General features: G+C 39.0%; 1 protein-coding gene across 43 annotated transcripts in view; it reads left to right on the top strand.

Annotated features, from left to right (window-relative positions):
• The first annotated feature begins 2,393 nt into the window (after window positions 1-2,393).
• The window catches only part of ABI2 (abl interactor 2), a 100,313-nt gene continuing 86,321 nt past the window's right edge, over window positions 2,394-16,385 (top strand). For 9 of the 43 annotated variants that reach the window (XM_067740919.1, XM_067740910.1, XM_067740936.1 and 6 more), the window contains exon 1: window positions 2,400-2,742. In XM_067740919.1, the coding sequence (XP_067597020.1) occupies window positions 2,626-2,742 (117 nt within the window). In that variant the 5' untranslated portion in view covers window positions 2,400-2,625. Of the gene's footprint in view, window positions 2,743-13,644; window positions 13,786-16,385 lie in introns of all 43 variants that reach the window. The other 34 variants (XM_067740901.1, XM_067740895.1, XM_067740928.1 and 31 more) reach the window with 11 other exon arrangements.

The following is a 16,385-nucleotide window of genomic DNA, read 5'->3' as shown; positions in this document are numbered from 1 at the left end:
TATCAAATCAGTAGATGATGTGAAGGAAGATAATTTATTTCAGGAGATGGTAATGAGGGTTTAAATCTGGGAAAAAGCCAAGGCATAATTTGGAAATAAATATAAGGACCTGCAATTAGATTAAAAAAAACATCAACTGCACTTGGCATGACTGGGTTAATATGTAAAAAATCTGTGACTTTTTAATGCTTACTTTGAATCAAACTGATGATAAAATTGCTTTAAAAATGTCATCTTGGGATGCATTAATAAAAGTATTCTCTCTGATTTGGGGAGATAATAGCCTCACCGGACTCTTATAAACTAATCCATGCTCATTTTAGAGGAATTAAGATGCGCAAAACCAAAAAACCCTACAATCCTTCCACTCAGATAATATATATGCACACACGATGCATGTACTTTGTATAGATTTTGTAGTTGTCTTCTTTTTTGCTGAAATGTTCTTGGTGGCAGCAGAAGTGTGTATCTATGTCCTTCAATTCTTAGATTCTGCCAAATATTAAAAGGTCTTCTCTCGGCAAAGAGTCCCACTTAGACCTTCAGAGCCAGAAGGACAGTTTCATTGGCACCACCTGGGACCTTGTTAGAACTATTAAGTGGGGCAGACCAACTGAATCAGAAAGTGTGGGGCTGGGGCCTAGCGATCCTGCGGTTCAACAAGCCCTGCAGGTGATTCCAATCCACTCAGAAGTTTAAGAACTGACCTGAGTTTAACCCTTTGATTTTTCAGATAAGGAAGCTAAGATCCAAAGAAGTCACATATTAATTTGAGAAAGTGCATACTAGAATCTTCATGCAGTGATACCTAGGATGAAGAATCATCCCTCTGGGGAGAACTGTTTATTGGGCTAATTGCTAAGCAGTATTTGAAAGAATGCTAGGTGGAAACAAGTAATGGGGGAGGAGTCTGTTTAGCATTTAACTTACCCTGGTGGACTTAACACAGTTCCAACAGTAGCCTTTGATTCATTGAACTTTAGTCCCAAAGAAAAGTTTGCTTGATCTAATATGTTAATCCCTGAAGCATGTTTATGGGCCATTTAAGTAACTACTCCATTCCATCACTAAAGCTAATGAATCTCAAGTGTGACCTTGCAGCTTTCATTTTAAAGAGCTCTTCACACTTAAGTTTGAGAACCACTAATACAGAAGATGTTTAAAGTGGTTAAGAACAAAACTAGCTGGACTGGAACAACATTTTCAGTATCCTTTAATTTGGGTTCCACAGAGAAAACACAATTTGCTAATGTGCATATAATAAAGCTAATATAACATCATCAGAGATTGCTCCAGAAATGTGTAATGGTAAGGCATTAAAGTGATTTTTTGAGAAAGTATAATATAGTTTCCTCATAATCTGGGAAGAAAAAAATGGGGAGGGGAATCACTGTAGGAGGGCCAAGAGATCACAAATACAAGAGTTGAAATAATGAATCTTGCTCTAAACTGCAAATGTAGTCAACCTTGACTTTCCACAGTACAAATAAAGGTCATGGACTTTATAATATCTCAGCAGTTGTCACGAATTTTAGTTTTCTAAGATTGCATTGTGTGTAGTAGTCAGATTTAGGAAAAAAAGATATAGTATCTAAGGAATAACAGAATAATAACTGCAAGATCAAAATGACCTACCTTGAATTTTTGTGTCATTTATCGTTTCCCGAGGTGCTTTAAACTTTTATTTTATCCATGTAACAGCCCTGTGAGGAATGAAAGTACCAGCAAAACCGTTTTCGAAACTTTAAACACGGAACAGACGAAGAAAAAAGTGAAGTTGACAGACTCAGAGAAATGACAGAAAAGGTGGTCACTGAGGAAGCATAGCAAAGAGAGAGGGGCAAGCGCAAAAAGCTGAAGTCCGGAGGATGGTCAAAGGAGAACAGAACAGAGGCTAACCTGGCCGGGGGAAACGGTGTCAATGGGCAAACAGGTGCAAAAAAGGCCAAGGACAGGAAATTTGGGATTAGGAAATTGAAATTTATCTGTACCAGAGAGAATGGATGAGGTCAAAGATGAAGAGAAAAATGAAAAGTGGGGCGGCACTTAAAGCTGCATGGAAGTTTAGTGGGCTGATGTTATCCCTCAGGCCCATGACCATGGGGTTGGGCCCCAGGTTGAGGATAACACCGAGGGGAGTCGCTGAAGACGCGGGCCAAAAGACGGCGGAGCCGGGTGGGCGTTCACGCCGGACTAACAAAGACAGCCCGGGGCGCTTCTCCAGCCACGCAACCTGCGGGGGCCGAAGGGTTAACCGCGCGCGCTACTCCCGCGCGCATCCCGGCCCCCACTCCCGCGGTCGCTAGGAGACGCCGGAAGTGGGGGAGGGGCGGGCGGCGCGACCAAGGGTGGGAATCTTTTTCGGGCTCCCGGAGGCGGAGGGAGGCGAGCGCGCGTGCGCGCGCCGTGCCGGCCGTCGCCGCGGTGACCGTCCTCTGAGTCCGTCGGCTCGCGCCCCGCCCCCGTTCCTGCTGCCCCCTCCCCTGTCGCTGGCGGGGAGTGTTTCTCGCTCCTCCCGGTTGCTGCCGCCGTCGCCGCCGCTCCTCCTCTCCCAGTCTTGGGTTTCCCTGGCGCTACTGCCGCCACTGCCTCTGCGGTCTGTATGAGGAGGAGGAGGATGTGAAGATGGCGGAGCTGCAGATGCTGCTGGAGGAGGAAATCCCGGGGGGCCGCCGGGCCCTCTTCGACAGTTACACGAATCTGGAACGGGTGGCCGATTACTGCGAGAACAACTACATCCAGGTGCGACTCATCTCCCGGCCTGGGCGCGTCGGGCCTCGGGGTGGTGAGGGCGCGTGGGGGACCCCCGGCCGGGGGCCGCGCGCCTGGGGGCGTAGGGCGCGTGGGGTCGAGGCCGCGGCGGGGATACAGTCCAGCTGACCCCTATGTAGCGGGGGGAGGAGCATGGTGGGAGCTGGGGTTGGGGAATGGGTGAGAATTCTCCGGTTGGAGGAAATTGTAGCTTTAAAACATTTAAAAAGCCATGAATCAGCCCTTGGTGCGGGTGTGGTGTGTGCGTGTGTGTGTGTGTGGTGTGTGGTGTGGTGTGTGTGGGTGTGTGGTGTGGTGTGTGTGTGGTGTGGTGTGTGGTGTGTGTGTGTGTGTGTGTGTGTGTGTGTGTGTGTGTGGTGTCCCCCGCCTCCTCGCTTCTTCCCTCGGCCGCCTCCGCACTCGGTGCCAGTCAATTTTCGGGATGGCGGAGGAGGCGGAGAGTGGCATTTTCTATTTGACAGAATCTTGCTCCCCCATATGGCAAGGGTGTGGGGGGATTGATGGGTCACCCCCATCCCCCAAGCTCTGGTGGATTTTTAAGGGGTTATATTGCTGCAGAGTAAACTGTCTCAGCTTTCTATTCATTTGAATGCATCAAAAGATCGGTTTTTGGTTTTTTGCTTGTTTTTAGGTTCTAACTGGGGATACAGTAAAAGAGTAAGCTGTCCCTTGTTGGAAGTTAATGCCGTTTTTCTCCCTATAGAGAGTGAGAAGCTGCATGATAATGAAATCTTCCGTCCCGCCACCTCCCTTCAATCCCATTAGAATAGGTAATTTGTCTTTGGGGAAAAAATTGGGGATTATTTTTCAGAGAGAATTAGGAAATGATCCTCATGGTTTAGTTTTTCCTGTGATGATTGGTTTGGCACAGTGGTAGCGCTGTATGTATGTGTATGGAGGTGGGGGATATTGGGTGAGATGAAATCCAGCTGCTCCTGGAAGAAGCAAAAGACTGTGGATTAAAAAAAATTCCTCTTTAAAAATTATATGAAAGGATAGTTTAAAATGCACGGTTTGCAAAGTTAGTATCTTTTGTTTTCTTTATAGCTTATTCTGAATCACAGGTTCTACCTCCATTTTTTCCCTTCCCATTTAAATTCTCTTGGGATGAAGGTGGAAATGGAAGAAATAAGTTAAATTGTTCCTTTACTATGGTCTTTTTTTCCTGTTCCCACCTCCATCTCTCCAGGCATCCTTCTTAACATCGGCTGTATTGGGAAGCATTCTCAAGTCTTGGTTTAAACCAAAAAAAATAGGTGTTAAAATTTACAGGTTCATAAATTTTGTAAGGACCACATGGTTGATCAAGGATAGTATTGTGAGATTTTGCTTGATTAGACATATCTTGAACTCTGTATTTTCTTGTAGGGAATATTTGTATTGGAGAATAAATCAGACATAACCCAAGGCTTTTCCCTCCAAAGAGGCAGTTGAAAGTATGGCTAGTAGGAAAAGAAAGAATGTGACTTGGGTCAAAGATTCATACAAAAAGTACAATTGTCCATATTCATCAGGTGCTTTGCTGATACTGAGTGTGGTAGGAGAGATTCAAAGGTTAAAATGCTCAGTTTTTCACTAAATACATTTGAAAGTCGATAGCCTGGCAGTGTGTCAAGTGTTGATGATTCATACCTAGTGTCCACAGAATCTCATAGTGTAGTTAGTAGGAGAGGCTGATCTGTGAGCAAATGAATACCATGTAGTGTGTCAGTTTATACTCTTAATGGGCTGCAGGTGGGAAGAAGGAAGAAGCTATGCTGTCCTCACTCTGGGAATTCACAGTCTCTAGGAGAGGCAAATTAAAAGGACTGAAGTTGTTATTACAATCCCTTGTGCAACATATTATGAGAAAGAGTTACAAGTCAGAAGAGAAATTGAGGGTGGAAAACTGATTGGGTTGCGGTTATCACCACTAAATTAAAAAAAAAAAGAAACAGATTTCTCTCTCTTTGGAAGATAATTTTTATCGTAATTTGAAGGTATAGTTCCTCTTATATTACAGTTGTTACATAAAGGTAAAAGTACCTGAATTAATAAAGCTGAGAGAGTAAAGGGATCAACAACTGTCATCTTTTTATATATTTTATACATTTATTCCAGTTCAAGAGAGAAGAATGTTACTGCCATCATTTGTCTTAGCAATGGGACTCAGAATTTAATGGGATGGTATTTTAAAATTCAAAGTATAAATACTGGTTAATAGAAATGTACTTGGGTTTTAAAATATCTTATTTCTTCAACTTAGCATCTAAAATAAACTTTACACTCTTACCTCTTAGATTATCATCTGTGTTAAGATCCAGTGGGGATATTGTTGGGGATCTCTCCCCAGATGACAACTCTTACATGATTTGTTTGTGGTAAAGTTGATAAATAGAAGATGGTGATAGTGGATTTGTGCTGACCCAGCTGCTCATTTGCCTGGCTCTTCTTGGTGACCAGCAAACTGACCAGCAGGAGTTTCGATGCTGCCTGTGACCCTGCTATAGATGAAAGTCATTTGGTGGGATCGGTGATCAAATGGTCAATCTAGCCTTATTATAGCATCATGTCCTAACCATTAGCTCAAGTTAACTCACCCAACACTCATTTTATTTTGTGGAAATATAATTTTTGCCTGTAAAGCAGAAAAAAGGCAAATCTACTGATCATAAGTAACAAATGATAAGGTTCTTTGCTCAGTGTCCTTAAATAGCTGGTTTTATGCATTGGAGTATAAAAAAATAAGGTAAATAAGAATATTCTAAATGTGGATTATATTTAGTGTGAAGATTGAGGAAAGGAAGGAAAATGGTGTGCTGTCCTTCTGAAAACAAACATACTGTGTTTAAATTATTTCTATCATGAAAATGTCCTTCAGAAATGTTATCTATTGGCATTAGGAGTGATCAGATATTACCTGTATTAACACACACACACAATCTACAGGTACAGCAGAGTTGTAAGTAGTAGTTTTCCAGGTTAATAATGCAGTTAACATTAGAAATTTAAAAATCATCTTTAGTAAAAAGTTAGACGATTCTGTTTTATTTCAACCTCTAGAAAAAGTGATAGTCAAAATATTTTTTCTAAAATGTGATGATAAAAAGTGATAACTACAGTTTCCCGTTTCCCCGATTGATTTTCTTTCCTGTAAAAAGGATTAAAGTTATTGTTAAGGACTTTTTGGAGATAAATGTAAGACCTGTGTTTTTTTTTTTCTTCATTTATAAATATAAACATTGATTCCTAATCTAGGAAATGTCCAGAAACTTTAAAACATTTTTGATTAACTTGGAATCTACATATTTACATACGGAGAATTTTATAATAACATGGGTTGCTTTAATGCTTTGGTGGATGAAGTAAGATTATATTTGTTACTTTCCTAAAGTAAGTCTGAAAAGCCAACTTATTCATATTTATATTTTTCCTTTTCTTAGATAAAAGAAAGTTATTCCTTTTTGTGAGTGTTAATTCACATAGATACATAGTAAAATCCCGTTGTCCACTGTTTGGATTAAGAACAAAGTCATCCAGTAAAATGGCTTTGCTCAGAAGAACAGAAATTAAGAATTTACCTTAATGTTTTGATAAATGCTGGAGGGGGTGTAGAGAAGAGGGAACCCTCTTGCACTGCTGGTGGGAATGTAAATTGATACAGCCACTATGGAGAACAGTATGGAGGGTCCTTAAAAAACTAAAAATAGAACTAGCATACGACCCAGCAGTCCCACTACTAGGCATATACCCTGAGAAAACCATAATTCAAAAAGAGTCATGTACCACAATGTTGACTGCAGCACTATTTACAATAGCCAGGACATGGAAGCAACCTAAGTGTCCGTCGACAGATGAATGGATAAAGAAGGTGTGGCACATATATGCAATGGAATATTACTCAGCCATAAAAAAATGAAATTGAGTTATTTGTAGTGAGGTGGATGGACCTAGAGTCTGTCATACAGAGTGAAGTAAATCAGAGAAAAACAAATACCGAATGCTAACACATAATATATGGAATCTAAAAAAAAAAAAAAAGGTTCTGAAGAACCTAGGGGCAGGACAGGAATAAAGACGCAGACGTAGAGAATGGACTTGAGGACATGGGGAGGGGGAAGGGTAAGCTGTGACAAAGTGAGAGAGTGGCATGGACATATATACACTACCAAATGTAAAATAGCTAGCTAGTGGGAAGCAGCTGCATAGCACGGGGAGATCACCTCGGTTCTTTGACTATCTAGAGGGGTGGGATAGGGATGGTGGGAGGGAGATGCAAGAGGGAGGGGATATGGGGGTATATGTATACGTATAGCTGATTCACTTTGTTATACGGCAGAAACTAACACAACATTGTAAAGCAATTATACTCCAATAAAGATGTTAAAAAAACAAGAATTTACCTTAATGTTTTCTCTGAAATCTTTCTTTTGAATAATGGGAAAGATGTCATTAATAGCTTTCCTTTTTTCTCATTATCAGCAAGGATACTCTCAGAATTCATTAAAAATTGCAGGAAGGGTTTATAAGGGCATAACAGAATCATGGCTTACTAGTCAGTTTCATTAAAAAGTGTTACTAAAATGATATAAAGATTGCACATTCCTAATAAAAACCATTAAAATGCATGCTTATTGTTGAAAAATTATTAGAAAATACAAATATTAAGGAACAAACTTAAAATTGCCTAATCATTTTGAATATACATCTGGTATTTATACTTTTAAATCTTTTTGACATGTACATCTACGTATCATATATTTTAAAAATATTATGTTCATGTTCTATATTACTTTTATACCTTGCTTTAAAAAGAGACTTTTAGTGGTGGTAATCTTTGCTTTTTATGATGGTCATAGAGTATACAGAAAGGAGGTTTGTATTTATGTGTTTAACTTCTGTTTGTTCTCGCAAATAGAATAATGTTAAAAGTACCTAGAATGAAGAAGGAGAAAGGAGAAATTTGAGGACTGATGTTTGAATCCTTCCCTGTAACTTTTGTCTTTTACCTCCACAGAGAGGAGTGAACCATGCAAGTGAACATCAGGCTGAATTAGGGAGATTGAATTTCCGTAGATGGAGGTGATTTAACACATCAGAAGTTTTTTTAATTTTATTTTTTTTAATACAGCAGGTTCTCATTAGTTATCTGTTTTATACATATTAGTGTATAAATGTCAAGCCCAATCTCCCAGTTCATCCCACCACCACCCCTCCACTTTCCCCCCTGGGGTCCATATGTTTGTTCTCTACATCTGTGTCTCCATTTTTGCCTTGCAAACCGGTTCATTTGTACCATTTTTCTAGATTCCACATATATGCATTAATATATGATATTTATTTTTCCCTTTCTGACTTGACTTTACTTTGTATGACAGTCTCTAGGTCCATGCACATCTCTACAAATGACCCAATTTCATTCCTTTTTATGGCTGAGTAATATTCCATTGTATATATGTACCACATCTTCTTTATCCATTCGTCTGTTAATGGGCATTTAGGTTGCTTCCATGACCTGGCTATCGTAAATAGTGCTACAATGAACATTGGGGTGCATGTGTCTTTTTGAATTATGGTTTTCTCTGGGTATATACCCAGTAGTGGGATTGCTGGGTCGTATGGTAGTTCCATTTTTAGTTTTTTAAGGACCTTCCATACTGTTCTCCATAGTGGCTCTATCAATTTACATTCCCACCAACAGTGCAAGAGGATTCCCTTTTCTCCACACCCTCTCCAGCATTTGTTGTTCGTAGATTTCGTGATGATGGCCATTCTGACTGGTGTGAGGTGATACCTCTTTGTAGTTTTTTTTGTTTTGTTTTGTTTTTGTGGTACGTGGGCCTCTCACTGCTGTGGCCTCTCCCGTTGCGGAGCACAGCCTCCGGACGTGCAGGCTCAGCGGCCATGACCCATGGGCCCAGCCGCTCCGCGGCACGTGGGATCCTCCCGGACTGGGGCACGAACCCGCGTCCTCTGCATCGGCAGGCAGACTCCCAACCACTGCGCCACCAGGGAAGCCCCTCTTTGTAGTTTTGATTTACATTTCTCTAATAATTAGTGATGTTGAGCATCTTTTCATGTGCCTCTTGGCCACCTGTATGTCTTCTTTGGAGAACTGTCTGTTTAGGTCTTCTGCCCATATTTTGGTTGGGTTGTTTGTTTTTTTAATATTGAGCTGCATGAGCTGTTTATAATTTTTGGAGATTAATCCTTTGTCCATTGATTTGTTTGCAAATATTTTCCCCCAATCTGAGGGTTGTCTTTTTGTCTTCTTTATGGTTTCCTTTGCTGTACAAAAGCTTTTAAGTTTCATCAGGTGCCATTTGTTTATTTTTGTTTTTATTTCCATTACTCTAGGAGGTGGGTCAAAAAGGATCTTGCTGTGATTTATGTCAAAGAGTCTTCTTCCTATATTTTCCTCTAAGAGTTTTATAGTGTCCGGTCTTACATTTAGATCTTTAATCCATTTTGAGTTTATTTTTGTTTATGGTGTTAGGGAGTGTTGTAATTTCATTCTCTTACACGTAGCTGTCCAGTTTTCCCAGTACCACTTATTGAAGAGACTGTCTTTTCTCCATTGTGTATCCTTGCCTCCTTTGTCATAGATTAGTTGACCATAGGTGTGTGGGTTTATCTCTGGGCTTTCTCTCCTGTTCTGTTGATCTATATTTCTGTTTTTATGCCACTACCATATTATCTTGATTACTGTAGCTTTATAGTATAGTCTGAAGTCAGGGAGTCTGATTCCTCCAGCTCCGTTTCTTTCCCTCAAGATTGCTTTGGCTATCCAGGGTCTTTTGTGTCTCCATACCAATTTTAAGATTTCTTGTTCTAGTTCTGTAAAAAATGTCACTGGCAATTTGATAGGGATTTCACTGAATCTGTAGATTGCTTGGGGTAGTATAGTCATTTTCACAGTATTGATTCTTAAAATCCAAGAACATGGTATATCTCTCCATCTGTTTGTGTCATCTTTGATCTCTTTCATCAGTGTCTTATAGTTTTCTGCATACAGGTCCTTTGTCTCCTTAAGTAGGTTTGTTCCTAGGTATTCTATTCTTTTTGTTGCAGTGGTGAATGGGATTGTTTCCTTAATTTCTCTTCTGATCTTTTGTTGTTAGTGTATAGGAATGCAAGAGATTTCTGTGCGTTAATATTGTATCCTGCAACTTTACCAGATTCATTGATTAGCTCTAGTAGTTTTCTGGTGGCATCTTTAGGATTCTCTATGTATAGTATCATGTCATCTGCAAACAGTGACAGTTTTACTTTTTCTTTTCCAATTTGGATTCCTTTTATTTATTTTTCTTCTCTGATTGCCATGGCTAGGACTTCCAAAACTGTGTTGAATAATAGTGGTGAGAGTGGACATCCTTGTCTTGTTCCTGATCTTAAAGGAAATGCTTTCACTTTTTCACCGTTGAGAATGATGTTTGCTGTGGGTTTGTTGTATATGGCCTTTATTATGTTGAGGTAGTTTCCCTCTATGCCCACTTTCTGGAGAGTTTTTTTCATAAATGGCTGTTGAATTTTGTCAAAAGCCTTATCTGCATCTATTGAGATGATCATATGGTTTTTCTTCTTCAGTTTGTTAATATGGTGTATCACATTCATTGATTTGCATCTATTGAAGAATCCTTGCATCCCTGGGATAAATCCCACTTGATCATGGTGTCTGATCCTTTTAATATGTTGGTGGATTCTGTTTGCTAGTATTTTCTTGAGGATTTTTGTATCTATATTCATCAGTGATATTGGTATGTAATTTTGTTTTTTTGTAGTATCTTTGTCTGGTTTTGGTATCAAGGTGATGGTGGCCTTCTACAATGAGTTTGGAAGTGTTCCTTCCTCTGCAGTTTCTTGCAAGAGTTTGAGAAGGATGGGTATTAGCTCTTCTCTAAATGTTTGATAGAATTCACCTGAGAAGCCATCTAGTCCTAGACTTTTGTTTGTTGGGAGATTTTTTTTTTTTTTTTTTTTTTTGCATTACGCTGGCCTCTCACTCTTGCGGCCTCTCCCGCTGCATAGCACAGGCTCCGGACGCGCAGGCTCAGCGGCCGTGGTTCATGGGCCCAGCCGCTCCATGGCATGTGCGATCTTCCCAGACCGGGGCACGAACCCGTGTCCCCTGCATCGGCAGGCCGACTCTCAACCACTGCGCCACCAGGGAAGCCCTGTTGGGAGATTTTTAATCACAGTTTCAATTTCATTACTTGTGATTGGTCTGTTTATATTTTCTATTTCTTCCTGGTTTAGTCTTGGAAGGTTATACCTTTCCAAGAATTTGTCCTTTTTTTCTAGGTTGTCCATTTTATTGGCATAGAGTTGCTTGTAGTAGTCTCTTAGGATGCTTTGTATTTCTGTGATGTCTGTTGTAACTTCTCCTTTTTCATTTCTAATTTTATTGATTTGAGTCCTCTCCCTCTTTTTCTTGATGAGTCTGGCTAATGGTTTATCAATTTTGTTTATCTTCTCAAAGAACCAGCTTCTAGTTTTATTGATCTTTGGTATCGTTTTCTTTGTTTCTATTTCATTTATGTCTGCTCTGATCTTTATGATATCTTTCCTTCTACTAACTTTGGTTTTTGTTTGTTCTTCTTTCTCTAGTTCCTTTAGGTGTAAGGTTAGATTGTTTCTATGAGATTTTTCTTGTTTCTTGAGGTAGGGTTGTATTGCTAGAAACTTCTCTCTTAGAACTGCTTTTGCAGTATCCCATAGGTTTTTTTGTTTGTTTTTGTTTTTATAAGTTTATTCATTTGTTTTTATTTTTGGCTGTGTTGGGTCTTTGTTGCTGTGTGCAGGCTTTCTCTAGTTGCAGCAAGCGGGGTCTACTCTTCGTTGCAGTGTGTGGGCTTTTCATTGTCGTGGCTTCTCTCGTTGCAGAGCATGGGCTCTAGGCATGCAGGCTTCAGTAGTTGTGGCACGCGGGCTCTAGAGCACAGGCTCAGTAGTTGTGGCGCATGGGCTTAGTTGCTCTGTGGCATGTGGGATATTCCCGGGCCAGGGATCGAACTCATATAGCTCTAAAGCTGGTGGAACCGTTATAACTCATATAGTTCAGTATTTCCCAAACCAGAATTGTGTAATATGTAAAAATATTTGTTGTAAAGTAGTTACTGCATAATGTGCCCCTTTTGAACCTACAAAACACAATATCATTTCAAGTGTTCTGGGAAGTCTTGCAGTAAAGAAACCTGTTTAAGTTACCTACATGTAGTGTTTCACAAAATGTATTAGTCCTCGAAACTGTTTTTGGATGCCCAGTAGCTATTAATAAGACCTACAGCACAGTCTGGGAAATGCTCTTGTAGTTAATTTTCTTTTTATAAACTCAGAAGCTTATGCCCATAGAGGTTAAACACTGTTATGAAGTCATCCATCCTTGGGTTATAGCTTTTGGACTTTCATCTGAATTTATATTCAAAAGTTTTAAGCAATTACAGTCCAAATGTTTAGCACTTCTTTGCTAGTCTTAAATTTGTCTGTTCCTGGTCTCTTCCCAGCCCCTACTTCTCAAATGGCTGAAAACAGAAGTCTGTTTCTTGCTAATCGAAGGCTGCTTTGAATTTAGGCACCCTCTATGGCTGTGCTGTCTAGTACAGTAGCCATTTGTGGCCATTTAAATTTTTTGAATTGAGATATATTTCACATACTGTAAAATTCACCTATTTAAAGTGTACAGTTTAGTGGGTTTTTATTGTATTCACAAGATTGTGCAACCGTCACCACTATCTGATTCCAGAACATATTCATCACTCCAGAAAGAAGCCTGTACCCTTTAGCCATCATTTCCCCATCCCCCTCTCCCTCTGCCTCCTGGCAACCATTAATCTTTTTGTCTTTATGAATTTGCCTATTCTAGACACTTCATATAAATGGACTCATATGTGATTTTTTGTGTCTGCGTTCTTTAATGTTTTCAAGGTTCACTATATTGTAATATGTCAGTATATCATTTTGTCTTTTTTTAAAATAAGTTTTATAGAGATATAATTCACATACCATTTAAGTACCCATTTAAAGTGTATAATTCAGGAGTTTTTAGTATCTTCACAGATATATGCAATCATAAGTACAGTTAATTTTTAGAACATTTTCATTACCTCAAAAAGAAACCCCATACCACTGAGTTACCACCTCTTATCCTCCCAGCTGCCTATATCTAGGCAACTACTAATATAGTTTTTTGGGGTTTTTTGTTTGTTCTGGACATTTCATAGAAATGGAATCATATGCTATGTGGCCTTTTATGTCTAGATTTTTTTCACTTAGCGTGTTTTCAAGGTTCATCCACGTTGTATTATGTATCAGTGCTTCATTCCTTTTTATAGCTGAATGGCTGTACTACACTTTTTTTATCCATTCCTCAGTTGATGGATTTTTGAGTTGTTTCCACATTTTGGCTATTATGAATAATGCTACCAGAACATATATTAACATGTAACATTATAAACATTCATGTATACGTTTTTATGTAGGCATATATTTTTTCTTTCTCTTGGGTATATACCTAAGAATGGAATTGTCAGGTCACATGGCAACTATATTTAACTATTTGTGGAACTGTGAGATTGTTGTCCAAGCTGGTTATACCATTTTACATTCCCACTAGCATTGTACAAGAGTTCTAGTTTCTCCACATCCTCATCAATACTTGTTATTGACTGTCTTTTTGCTTACAGCCGTCTTAGTGGGTGTGACGTGGCTTTTTTGTTGTTTTGATATGCATTTTCCTAACAACTAATGATGTTGAGCATCCTTTCATGTGTTTATTGACCATTGGTATATCTTCTTTGGAGAAATGTCTATTCAAATCCTTTGCACATTTAAAAATTGGATTGTTTGTCTTTTCATTTTCTAATTGTAAGAATTCTTCATATATTTTGGATACAGGTCCCTTATCAGATATTTGATTTGCAAATACAGTCACCCATCATCAACGGGTCCCGCATCTGTGGATTCAACGAACTGCAGATCAAATTGGTAGAACCCGAGGATACGGAATCCGAGGATGCAGAACCCATGGATACTGAGGTTATATAAAATGGATATGCCATTTTATATAAAGGACTTGAGCAGTGGTGGATTTTGGTATCTGCAGGGAGTCTGGAACCAGTCCCCCAAAGATACTGAGGGATGACAGTATTGTCTTCCATCTGTGGGTTTTCTTTTCATTTTCTTGATGGTGTCCTTTGATGCACAAGTTTTTAATTTTAATGAAGTCCAACATATATATTTTTTCTTTTTCTCTGTGCTTTTGGTATTATATCTAAGAAACTATCACCTAATCCAAGGTCACAAAGATTTACTCCCGTGTTTCCTCCTAGGAGTCATAGTTTTAACTCTTACATTTAGATCTGTGGTCTGTTTTGAGTTAATTTTTGGTATGTTGTGAGGTACAGGGCCCATATGTATTCCTTTGCATGTGCATTTATTCATCTCAGCATTGATTGTTGAAAAGATTTTTCTTTCCCCATTGAATTATCTTGGCACCTTTCTTGAAAATGAATTTCCCATAAAGATATTATTTTGTTTCTGGACTCTCAGTTCTAATCCATTATCCATGTATATCCTTACCCCAGTACCACAGTCTTGATTATTGTAGTTTTGAAATTTTGATGTATGTGTCCTCCAACTTTGTCCTTTTTTAAAATATATATATATATATATATATATATATTTATTTATTTATTTTTTGGCCGTGTTGGGTCGTAGTTGTGGCATGCAGGCTCTTTGTTGCAGCACGCGGGCTTCTTTCTAGTTGTGGCACGCGGGCTCTCTAGTTGTGGTGCGCGGGTTCAGTAGTTGCGGTGCGCAGGCTTAGTTCCTCCACCAGGGATTGGACCCGCGTTCCCTGCATTGGAATGCGTATTCTTAACCACTGGACCACAAGGGAAGTCCCCCAACTTTGTGCTTTTTCAAGATTATTTCAGCTACTCTGCATCCCTTGAATTTCCATATGAATTTTTGGATGCCTTGTTAATTTCTGCCAAAAAGGCTGCTGGGATTTTGACTGGGATTGTATTGAATCTGTAGATAAACTTGGGGAGCCATCTTAATTACATTAAGTCTTCTGATCAATGAACATGGGATGGCTTTCCACTTAATTAGTTCTTTAATTTATTTTAATAATGTTTTGTAGTTTTCAGTGTCTTAAGTCTTATACTTCTAATTTTAAAATGATTTCTAAGTATTTTATTCTTTTGGATACTATTGTAAATGGAGTTGATTTCTTAATTTAATTTTTGGATTGTTTATTACTATATATACAATTGACTTTGTATATTGACCTTATATGTTACTGAAATTTAAATTAATTGAAATTCAATTGAAATTTTACATTTCTACTACCTACCTTTCAAGTGCTCGATAGCCACATGTGCCTAGTGACTGCCATATTGAATTACACAGATTTGATTATTTCCACGGTTATAATTCTATTCAATGTCTACACCCTCACCCCCCCCCCAAAAAAAAAGAGTACCCCCTTTACTTTTGATTTCCCTCTGTCTGGAGACTCTTTCAACTTTTATGTTTCTTCTGATTTTTACCTCCACGTGTCCATGTTCATGTTGCTATTTTTAAAGTTTTAGATAATTCTGCTATGAGAAATGGTGACTTCACTTTCCTATACTTTTTCCCATCTTTTCAACATAACTTCTAGCAGTTTGGATTTATTGTATCCATTATATCTATGTAAATATTCACAGCTGAATCATACAGTGGACTGGTGATTTTATTTCCTTTCCTAAGCAAATTTTTTCTTTTCCTTGGGGCTAATAATTACCTCACTTCTTCGAAGGCTTAATTACTTATGTATCTATCTCTGTTTCATCTCTAAACTTTCCTCTGGATGTATAAATCTTATCTCAATATATTAAAGCATATTAGTGATCTATCAGTTGTCAAAAACTGTGAAGGGTCTGAAATTTAACCCTGTTTTCGACCTAACAGGCTAGCTAGCCACAGTTTTATGGTTGCTGTGGCAGAAGACATGAGACTCCTGTGTCAGAGACATAAGACTTTATTACTCACAGCAATAACATTAGCCAGAGTATCATTATTCCTAAAACCCCTGACTTTCAGTGTGAAAATCCTTATTTTCACTTATTATTATTCCTAAATAATATTCCTAAAACTCCTGATCTTATTCCTAAAACCCCTGATCTCAGTGTGACATGAGGAAGGCCAGGTGATATCTGCACATGCAGTGGGTTGCATTATTGGGAGGAACCCTGAATTTAGGGAACCTGAATCTTTTATGTAGGTCGGTAAAAATACCTGCCCCTTGCTCCAGAGGGAGATACTCTTTATCTTCTAAGACTGTTTTCTGTACAAACATACTTGAAAAGATAGTGAAACAAAGACCATCAGTGCGTCTGCTCACCGCAATGTACAAAATGCAGAAGAACCACGGAGAATTGTCTCCCAATATCAGTTTTATTTCCTCTCCCAGGAAGTGTATTTCTTGGAGCCCTTGGCTGTTCTTCTCCAATATGGATTATATGAATTATTAACCCAGCCGTCATCTCAGAAATTTTCTTTGCCATTGGTCTTTGATTTTCCTTTGCCTCTTTGATGTAGATGCTATTTTCTGGATTCCATGCTTCCTCCTTTCTTGCCTTTCTGTTTTG

Source organism: Pseudorca crassidens, chromosome 6 (genome assembly GCF_039906515.1).
Source record: "Pseudorca crassidens isolate mPseCra1 chromosome 6, mPseCra1.hap1, whole genome shotgun sequence".
NCBI lineage: Eukaryota > Metazoa > Chordata > Mammalia > Artiodactyla > Delphinidae > Pseudorca > Pseudorca crassidens.
This window is presented reverse-complemented; position numbering and strand designations above follow the sequence as displayed.